Below are 11,604 nucleotides of genomic sequence, written 5' to 3' on the forward strand. Positions count from 1 at the left end.
TGACAGATTCGAAATTCAAATGTAATATTTTTTTATAATTAAGTGTAACAGTATTTATGGCCAGACTAAGTATACCTTAATTATTTATATATTTCTTTATTTTGTGTAAGTACTTGGTAAGTTTTGAATACAATTAGACTTGCGATGTTTTTATTTTGTTTGGTAAATGTTTACATAACGCTGAAATTTTGAGTTTAAATCGTAATTATAATTAAATCAATTTCTGTCTTTCTTCTCTTATGATATGACAAACTTTGGGCCGTCTCGGGCTCTTAGACCATATGTAACACTTGTAATTCGTATGATGACGTCATAATTGAAAAAATAAAATAGGTAAAAGGTCTTTTTGAATTGTAATGTAATTTTTTTTCGTATTCGATATCACTAAAAAAACATTTTTAGTTGGATAGCACTAGCTGCGCCCCGCGCTTTCACCCGTGAAAGTCCGTATCCCGCAGGAATATCCGGATAAAAAGTTGCCTATATGTTATTCCAGGTGTCCAGCTGTCTGGGTACCAAATTTCATTGCAATCGGTTCAGTAGTTTTCGCGTGAAAGAGCAACAAACACACAACATTCTTACAAACTTTCGCGTTTATCATATTAGTAGGATAGGATAGCATTATAAAAAAAAATAACAATTGTTCAACATTATATAATATTATTTAGTCTATACTAATAAGTTTTTAGTTTCCGAATCCTCACTAAACCCTATCTTACTTTCTCTTAAAGCCTTTCTATTTAACAATAATTCCTTAACTTAATAAGAAAATGTCGTAACGCACACTTCCAACGGATAAGGTTTCCTACCAAAGATTTTTTAATTTCTATCACTATCTTTGTAACATTACATAGTATAAAACAAAGTCGCTTTCCGCCGTCTGTGTGTCTGTATGCTTATTTTTAAAACTACGCATCCGGAATTAAAAATATTGCCTTCATTATCCGGTAAAACTTGCTTTATGAGATAAAAGAGTTTTAAAACGCTCGATCTCTGTTTGAACTACATTGTAATAAATGAAAATATTTCTTTTAAACAGAATTTAGCTAATGCTTCCTACTATATAACATAATAATGTAATATTATAATATCCTACTCCTACTAATATGATAAACGCGAAAGTTTGTTAGGATGTGTGTGTTTGTTGCTCTGTCACGCAAAAATTACTCAACCGATTGCAATAAAACTTGGTACGTAGATAGCTGGACAACTGGAATAACATATAGGCAACTTTTTATCCCGATATTCCTACGGGATACGGACTTACGCGGGTGAAACCGCGGTGCGCAGCTAGTTATTAATAAAGTTTGAACCGACAACTTCGGTAAAAACAACGTATGGTCCCCATTTTGTAACATTTCTTTCTCTCTTTCTTTCAAAAAAGTATTCATTGAAAAGTAAATATTTTTTTAAATCTCAAATATCTGAGTGATTTTTATTCAGGTCCTATTCCAGACGTGTAGAAAAATAACTGATAAACAGACTTTAAAGAGACTATAAAATAGAAAAAACGTAAAACGTAAATAAACACTCTAAATTATATGTTTACGTTACCATCACGAATGCTGAGAAAACACGATATACATAATAAATTTGTTACGCCTGACCGATAAATAAGCAAAAACGCAGAAACTCAACAAGAAAGAATTAACAGGAGCCTATAATTTGTGTTCGTCGTACTTGACCGGTTTTTAATCAACAAGGAAAGTCCAGTGAACTGAATGGAAATAAAAAAAACCAGTTGCATCTATCATTACGCATGAAGATGTCGCGTATAATTATTGTTTTATTAAGTTTGTTGTGTTTAACTATATGTCACAAACATAATACAGTGAAACGTATGTTTGCTTGGAAGCAAATAAATTACGATTTTGATGGTGTTTTTTGTGAGTTATTTTTTATTATTTATCATTATTTTCAAAGCTTTTTATATTACAGTTTGTGCGTAATTTGCATCTTAATTGTTAAGATTGTAGAGGCCTTTTTCAACATATCAAGAACTGCCTTAATACAATTTAATATCTTATTCATTTAATTTAATTACTACTTTTAATAAATAACAAGACACATTGCAATAATATAAGCTTTAGTTTCTATGTAACTGACAGTCACCCATTATAAATTTTATAGACACAATTGGTCATAATGGTCAATGTTTGGTTTTCGAAGAGATAATCTGGGTAAATGGACAAATATTTTTTTATAATTTGATGCTGTTTTATCCGACTTCAGAAAAGGACGAGGATTCGGGTGTATTTTTTTATGATTAGTTGCAAATTCATTAAAGCAGCATGTCTATTTAAAAATACTTACTTACTTCATCTTTTTATCGCATAAATATATACTTTAATTAACTGTTTCATAATGGATGGGGTTATCAGAGCGATATTTTATAGTGTGTTGCTTTTATCGAAAGTATTATATTACAAACAAGTAATAATTAAAATAATTATTTCTATGTTTTCTATGAGAGTCCACCGACGTTCCTGGCTGGAGGGGGAAGGTACAACTCTAGATTCTAAAATGGGAAAACTGATAGTTTTCTATTAAACGCAATTCGAATCCCGCCAATTGGTTTAAAACCCACGGAGGTATCCAGTATCAAAACCAAAGAAAAAAATACAGTTGAATATAGAACATTTTCGTTGTTGGCAACGCATGGTTGAAATTAAAGCTTTTGTGTGATTCTGCCGTTTAAAATCGCAAGAAGAACGCTTGGAAGCCGCTGCGACGCTGTTGCTCTTGTGAACGCTATATATTAAGCTCCCTATTTTAAAAACTACTAAAGCGATTTTGATAAAATTTGCTCGGGTCCCTCATTTGGAGTATACCAAACATACCGTAAAAAATTAATTTCAATTTAACAGACAGTTTTTGAGTTATATGTGGACAAACATACATACAAAAACACGTGAACTTACACACACAGTACATTGTTATAGACTCAATTATCCAAAAACTGTGCAACTTCAATATCACATACGTACTCATCGAATTGATAGCCTCCTTTATTGAAGTCGGTTAATCAAAACAGCTGATCCAACTTAGCTATTGGACAAACGTTCTAATTTTCATTATATAATTTATATAGGTATTACGTTTATATAATTTCCAGACAAACGTGATGCGAATTATGAGAGAAAAGCGGATAGGGTGGTTTTCCTTGACCAAGTGAATGACAGTGAAAAATTTTTCATACAATACAACAATGTACCAATTGGATTCGAATATTATGAGAACAGGGTCTTCGTGACCGTGCCTCGGAGGAGACACGGTAAGTTTAGCAGTTAAAAGAGAGAAAGAAAGAATCTTAACACACACAAACACATAAATAACATAAAAAACCAGAAATTATGAAAAAGAGAGAGAAAAAATACGTGTGGTTGTGTGCGCCAAAGAAGGATGCTACTCAGTATAATATCTGAGGAACAACACTTACCCAGTGTAGTTGTATTTGGGAGTCGAGCACGCTTCGCCACGAATTGGGCCAGCTCGCACCGGGTACCACACCCCCACAGAAGACCGGCGTTAAAAAGCATTCTGCTGTGTTTCGTTCGGTGAGTGGGGGAGCCGTGGACTGGGACGGGTGAGGAAAAGGACATGGGCCTCCGGCTTCCCCACTCACCGTACGAAACACAGTGGCATGCAACTATTTCACGCCGGTTTTTTTTTGGGAGTGTGGTACTTCCCCGGTGCGAGCTGGCCCAATTCGTGCCGAAGCGTACTCGAATGCAAGGAAGCTTCTTCACATACAATATGTTAAGCTAATAATAAGCATTTTAAGAAGTGGTTCTAAATTCAGTTTGAGATAGTTACTTACATATATACGAACATACAGGTGAAGATATTATAAGCGTTATAACAAGGGTTTATGATATTATTTCACAGGTATACCATCCACCCTGAATTATGTAACAATGTCAGACACTTCACCATCCTTGCGACCGTACCCTAATAGTGCTAGCGCACAAGAACTTGTCTCAGTGTATAGGCCGAGGGTGGATGTGTGTGAGCGGCTGTGGATGGTGGACACTGGACTACTGGAAGTACCTGGTAAGTCATAATTGAGCACAAATGTTATTTATTCATATCTGGGGGCACGGCAGTGCGGCACGGCCTCACCTAAACTCACAAAAGGGCCTAAATTGCTTCGAGGATAGGATATCCTCGAAGCAATTTAGGCCCTTTTTGACCCCCCTATAACTTCGTTATGTATAGAACAATAAGCCTGAATGTTCAGTTGTTAAGCAAGCATTGTACTTTTATAACCTGCCTGAAATATACAATATAAAAAATTAACAAAATACAGTATGTCCTGAACACACTGTATCTTTTTTGTTTAACATATTTTTAATACCTCATATTGATTTAATGAAAATTAGACAAGGTCATTGATATCTCGCCTAATTTTCAATTCATGAATCTTACATCATTTTTTAAGTTAGTTCTAATATCTACATTTGGACGATGGTAATAATTAATAAATATACAATACGCGATTGTCGGATATCAATTGTTTTAACATTAAGTTGAATAAATAATTGTCAACAGATGGCGCTTTTCATAACTTGTCAAAACTCTTGTATCTATCTAATCCTATAAAATTTCGAATTACTTAAAAACGTGACGCTCACGTACGGACTATGCCTTTCAAACGTAGATTATTCAACGTTCGGCCCAACTACCTCACTTTGTTAATAGTCTTTGTGACTGGCTGCGATTTTTTATACTAACCATATCAATAAGGCAGTTGTGTAGAATTATTATACACTCGCTGCGTCCCGCAGTTACCCGCGTAAGTCTGTATCCCTTAGGAATATCGAGAAAAATGCCTATATGTTATTCCAGTTGTCCAGCTATGTACGTACCAAATTTCATTGCAATCGGTTCGGTAGTTTTTGCGTGAAAGAGCAACAAACGCACACACATCCTTACAAACTTTCGCATTTATAATATTAGTAGAATAGGATAGGATTTTCATAATACGACCATAATAACGCTCCAGCTTACGCTAACGCTCGCTCACATGCTCTTCAGAACAATTTATCATAAATGATTACAGGAGAAAGGCGTCAAGTGAAGAAACCGTCGATTGTGATCTATGATTTGAAAACCGACAAGCGCATTTTAACATATGAACTGAAGGATACCGATCTCGTTAATGAGAGATCTGCCGGAGGTGAGTGGTTATCTTCTATAAATAGTTTGGATTCGTTCAGGAATAGAAGTTTAAGAGAAGAAAGAGTAAATATATGTATCATATTATATACGTATACATAATACGCAAACGTCCTAACAAACCTGTGGATTCACCGTGAATGAGTAACTGAAAGAGAGACAGTCTCCTACTCATAATAGACTAGCTTCTGCCCGCCGATTCAACCGCGGAGTTAAGGATATTTAACGCAAAGAAGAATAATTTTCTACGCGGAAAAAAGTAGCCTATGTCACTCTCTAGCCTTCTAACTATCTCCAGATATAAAAACCATATCATAAAATCGCTTCGTTCCGACTTGAAAATAAGACAAAAAAGTCGAACACACATTATCATTACTCATTTTAATAATAAGGACAAACTGTGCCACAGGGTTTCAAGGCAGACGAACCCGCGGGCTAAATCATATACATTCTTATACATATCTATATTTTATCGCTAATGATTTATTCTGAAACACAAGCTGTCAATCATTAAAATCTCTTCTGTGGTTTTTGATGATATTTGACACAACATACAACCATTTATTGATACAAACTTTCGCATAGACAAATTGTTCGCCCCGGCCTCGTCTGTTATACAATTATACATATATAGCCTGCCACTCGGTGAAGCAGCTTCTTATAGTGAAAGAATTTTTGTAATCGCTCCAGTTGTTGTTATCTATGGACATAACAAACATACCTACATCCAAAAGCACAAGTGTCTCCCCTTTATTATTTATTAGTTGAAAAGCAGGAAGAAAGATTAATTGAAATGATATTATAAAAAGTATGGATTATTTCCCAGGACTAACGTCTATTACCGTGGATGTAACAGCCGATAACTGTGGAGATGCCTATGCGTATATAAACGATCTAGCAACCGAGGGTCTGGTGGTTTTCTCCCTCCGTCAGCTGGACAGCTGGAGGATACAGGACCCGTCGTTTGCGCATGACGAGAAATCTTTGAATTTCACAGTTGCTGGTATGTCTGATATTCAATACAAGCAGCACATATCTAGCCTATGTCAAACTCAAACATTTATTTATTCAATTAGACTTCATATAGAAGCACTTTTGAATCGTCATTTTAGACAGTTTTAGCATTTACCTCCGGTTGGGAGAGCTGTTTCTACAGAGTAGAGCCGGCAAGAAACTCTGTAGTCTTTAAAACTAGTATCAATTTTACATTTTAATTCTATATAATATGTAATATGTACATAACAATGATGCCAAATAACTGTCCAGTCGCTCAATCACTTTTTGAACGAATGAATGAATGTAAATTATAATTATTTATGGTTAATATCTAATAAAATAAATGTGATGAATTAATTAAATACTGAATTTATTAAATTGTACCTAAGATTGCCAATTTTTTGGCGAATTGTGTAGACTATAATATTATTAACTTATATAAAATGTTTTACCATCATTAAAAAGAATAATAGATGAATGTTTTTATTTCTAGGTCACGTTATCAACTGGAAGGATGGGCTGTTCAGTATTGCGTTATCGGAAAACAAAGATGGCTCCCGGATGGCGTACTACCACCCTCTGGTTTCCACACGGGAGTACGCTGTAGACACCAAGCATTTAAAGAGCAATACATTCAAAGGAAATAATATTGTGAGTACAATGTACACGCTCCACTTCGCCTATCGCTATGGAAAACATTGGACAAGCCCGCAACGTGATACGGAAACTCTGAGTCTTAATATACTGGAATATTCTTTCCCATTTTTTAGGTTCTGTCCCTAAAGATAACTAAGATAACTTTGTTGTCCGTTTCATTGTCTGTGTGTATGTTCGTCCGTCTGCACCAGGCTGTATCTTTTTTACATTGTCTCACGTATGTATCTCACGAGCTATTGCATTCACAATGAAAGTTTTCAGACATGATATAATTCTGTTTACGAACTGTCACACACGTAACGAGAAAATTAAAGTGCTTTTACATTTTCTTATAAATTTATTATTTGTGGCTATTTCTCCAGTTTTTCTTTCATAAATCATGCAACTAATTATAACAATAAATAAAGGAAATAGGGATTCATTTTGGAATTAAAAACAAATTGCGAATGCTTTATTTTTTTATGCCATAAGCGGACTACTGAATTGGCGGTTTGCCTGATGGTAAGCGATCACCACCGCCCGTGAATATTCGCGGAGGTAGTGCCTCTGCGAATGCGCTGCCATCTTTTAATGGGAAAGACAACTGTAAAGAAGGCATGGACTGGGAAGGGTGAGGTAAAGGAAACGGGAATTTAAATTAGAAATGCGACATAGTACTGTCATGTCACGGCACGAATTGGGCCAGCTCGCACCGGGGAAGTACCACATCCTCACAGAAGATCGGCGTGAAATAGCATTCTGCTGTGTTTCGTTCGGTGAGTGGGCCCATAACCTTTTCCTTCCCTTCCCAGTCATTTCCTTTATTTCTCTCGCCAATCCTTTCTTAATCCCTTCCTAATTTAAAGTCGGCAATCCATTTGTAAAGGTGTAAGGTCTGTAATCGACTTTACACCTCTACAAATGTTCATGGGCGGTGGTAGCGCTTACCATCAGGCGTCCCGCCAGCTCCATTGCCGACTGTGACATTAAAAAAAAAAAAATACGAATGAACTGTTGTTACACAAACCAAATGAACATTTTCAAAATCCCTTAGCTTCTAGGTGATAGAGGTGAAAAGACACAAAGCGGTTCCCATGGCTACCATTCCGGTACAAAAACAATGTTCTACGCGAACGTGGCTCAAGACGCCATTTTGTGCTGGCGAGTGACGAAGGATCTAAACCCTGAGAACATTGGTATAGCCGCTCAGGATCATACGAAACTGGTGTATATATCTGGTGAGTGGGTGTCTAAATCGCGCTATTAAAGTTTTCTGTGTGTTCACAGCCTCACATGCACACGCAATCTATGCTTCAAATACGAGTACACACACCAATCTATGTCACTCACACAGCTATAGACTAACTGACAAGTATGTTTATTTCATTCTTCTGATTTACATACACTCATTCTGAATCTATGCTTACCACTCACACAGCTATATAATAACTAACTAATATATTATTTTTTAATTCTTCTCCAGTTTCTGTTTCGAAACCACCCCCCACTATTTGTTTGCAAAAATACCAAATCTATAGATACCATTCCCAACTCTTCAGTTAGGTTATTATTTAATTAAAAATACAATACATATATTCATTGGAAACAATAATACCTATATAAAACATAATCCCTTTTACGTCTAGTCGGGTACCAGTCAACTCAAAGGAGATTTAATTTAATGCGCATCCATTGCAGATCTGAAGGTCGTTGGCGACGAAGTCTGGGTCCTAGTCAATCAGATACCAAACTTTGTATTTTCTACTCTCGATACAAAGGAAATAAATTATTATATTCACAGGTGAATATTACTTATAATATCACTACATAGTATGAAACGAAGTCGCTTTCTCTGTCTCTATGGCCCTATGTATGCATAAATCTTTTAAATTACGCAACGGATTTTAATGGGATATTTTTTTATAGATAGAGTGCTTCAAGAGGAAGGTTTATATGAATAATAACAATTATTAAACAACTCCGCATTAACGCGTGCGAAGCCGCGGGCAAAAGCTTGTTAATAATCCATAGATTAAAATACCTACTCTCTAATTATCTCCGGGCGAGAAAGGGAGACAGCTCTTCTCTCGTTAATGCGAAGAGGAAAAATCTATTTAGTTCCTGCATTCTCGCCTAGTCTCGAACCCCCGACTTATCGATTTTAAGTTCGAGGTCCTCACCACTGAGTGGCCAGTGCTTTTTCTCTCTTTTATAATATAGTATCAAACTATTATTATAAATGTGAAATCTGCGCCCCGCGGTTTCACCCGCGTAAGTCTGTATCCCTAAGGAATATCGGAATTAAAAGTTGCTAATATTTTATTCCAGTTGTCTAGCTATCTAAATACTAAATTTCATTGCAATCGGTTCAGCAGTTTTTGTATGAAAGAGCAACAAACACACACACATCCTTACAAACTTTCGCATTTATAATAGTTGTAAGATAGTAGGATTACGTTTGTTTGCTTTAAACAACATCGGGACCCTTATACTCTAACACGCTCATAAATCTTAATAAAAGAGTTTTTTAAGATTGCACTACATAACTTGTGTTTGTTTATTTTTTCAGAGCGAGCGTCAGTGATTTAATCCAAGGTACAGTATGCGAAAAAGACTGATTTATTAGTGTTATCGAATATCATAGATGTAAATTATTGATTTTATTGAATTAATAAACCATTTTAAACACACAAATTTTTGATTTACCCACTTTAAAATGAAGGAAGCCCTCAGATTCTATTACGAGTATATAAATTAACTAGTTCTGCATAATAAGATAATTAATAAAATTTATTTTTATATATCTAATTGTTTATAATATGTATAATAGACATTATTCATAGTACTATATATGTATATTTTATCTTTCGTATTATATTTATGCTCTGCCCTACTCCTCTCCTCTACCTAATTTCTCTCTGTACGTCTGGTTGTCTGGAAGAAATCGCTATATAGCGATAAGACCGCCATTTGTTTGTAATGTATATATATTAAGGTTTTTATGATGTTTCAAGAGCAATAAAGAGTTAATAAATAAATAAATAAATAAATAAATAATTGTACAAATAAATAAATAGCATATACTTATAATTATTCTAAAGGAGTCTGCTAGTACACCACAGATAACATGATGCTATTACATACAAACATACTGATGAAGCTAATAAAAGCGTAGAAAAATATTTAATTACACAAGTGCATAGGTTTTGGATAATATCTACGCAAAATATTTCGCTTTTAAAATTTAGGTAGCTTTAGATACTATTTCGAAAAGTATGTAAAAAGGCGCATATTTCTTATTTTTTTTTTTTTTTTAGTTATTTTATGTATTTGATTATCTGTGATTCGCTGTAAAACTGTACAAAGAAACAAATATGATATAGACCATAGACTCCTGAATGACCTTCAATATTTTCTTTTGTCTCCTCTGCGATATGTTATTTTTATACTCTGTGCGATGTTTTATTCAGCACCCTCTAGTGACGTAACGTTGCGGTGGCGGAAACGTTTTTATTATGCTATGTTGAGGTAGGTCTTAGTTGAATTGTTATTAGGTAAAGAGCTAGTACAAACAGGTATAAGTTTTTCAGTTTATAATATTTTTTTTTTATGGATTCTCTGGAAAACAGTGATAAGGATATGTCGTACCTTGGATTTCTTCTTATGAATCCTACTTCCAACTAATCCTACTAATATTATAAATGCGAAAGCTTGTAAGGATGTGTGTGCGTTTGTTGCTCTTTCACGCAAAAACTGCTGAACCGATTGCAATGAAATTTGGTACTTAGATAACTGGACAACTGGAATAACATATAGGCGATTTTTATCCCGATATTCCTACGGGATACGGACTTACGCGGGTGAAACCGCGGGGCGCGGCTGGTAGTATTTTAAATGCGAAAGTTTGTAAGGATGTGTGTGCGTTTGTTGCTCTTGCACGCAAAAACTACTGAACCGATTGCAATGAAATTTAGTACTTAGATAGCTGGATAACTGGAATAACATATAGGCAACTTTTTATTCCGATACTCCTACAAGATACGGACTTACGCGGGTGAAACCGCGGTCGCAGTTAGTGTAATAATAATTATGTTATTCTGAAAGACTGATACAGCTCACTGAACGAAAAAATAGCTTGCAACGCCTGCAAAACAACCAGAGTGCGATTTTAATCTGGCTTTAAGAAAACGCGTTGTCGCAATTACAGACAGAGCACAACAAATGGCATGGCATAGTATTATGTTATCTGTGACTTAGCATTAGATTATGCCATTAGAACTTTATTTGACTTGTGTTTTTTTTACATATAGTTCTGGCCATATAGAAAAGCCATGACGTATTCCATACATTAATTGGTTTATCATAACACAGCGAACAGGCTTACATTTCTAAAACAGCTTTTAATTTATAAAATAACTAGCTGCGCGCCGCGGTTTCACCCGCGTAAGTCAATATCCCGTAAGAATATAAGGATAAAAATTTGCCTTTATATTATTCCAGTTACCCAGCTGTCTATGTACCAAATTTAATTGCAATCGGTTCAGTAGTTTTTGCGTGAAAGAGTAACAAACACACTCACATCCGTACAAACTTTCGCATTTATAATATTAGTGTTAAGTATTATTATTATTTTGGAAAAAATAGACACTTCTTAGGGGGGTTACACTAAATGACAGAGGCTATATACCTAGTCTTGCCATAAATATTGTAATAAATAAAAAAGAAAATTGTTAACTGCAAATAACATTTATTACTTTTACAGTGTGTCAGTTTAATACATAAATATAAAACAAT

General features: G+C 34.9%; 1 protein-coding gene across 1 annotated transcript; it reads left to right on the forward strand.

Moving 5' to 3' along the window:
- The first annotated feature begins 1,735 nt into the window (after positions 1 to 1,735).
- LOC119838578 (L-dopachrome tautomerase yellow-f2-like) lies at positions 1,736 to 9,498 on the forward strand. Its single transcript, XM_038364567.1, has 9 exons — positions 1,736 to 1,886; positions 3,116 to 3,274; positions 3,889 to 4,053; positions 5,063 to 5,179; positions 6,005 to 6,181; positions 6,668 to 6,825; positions 7,865 to 8,048; positions 8,509 to 8,611; positions 9,380 to 9,498. Exons 1-9 carry the CDS (start codon positions 1,760 to 1,762, stop codon positions 9,426 to 9,428), a joined length of 1,239 nt encoding a protein of 412 aa, XP_038220495.1. The 5' UTR covers positions 1,736 to 1,759; the 3' UTR covers positions 9,429 to 9,498.
- The last annotated feature ends 2,106 nt before the right edge of the window (positions 9,499 to 11,604 follow it).

The sequence above is a fragment of the Zerene cesonia genome, unplaced genomic scaffold, assembly GCF_012273895.1.
Source record: "Zerene cesonia ecotype Mississippi unplaced genomic scaffold, Zerene_cesonia_1.1 Zces_u003, whole genome shotgun sequence".
In the NCBI taxonomy this organism is placed as follows: Eukaryota; Metazoa; Arthropoda; class Insecta; order Lepidoptera; family Pieridae; genus Zerene; species Zerene cesonia.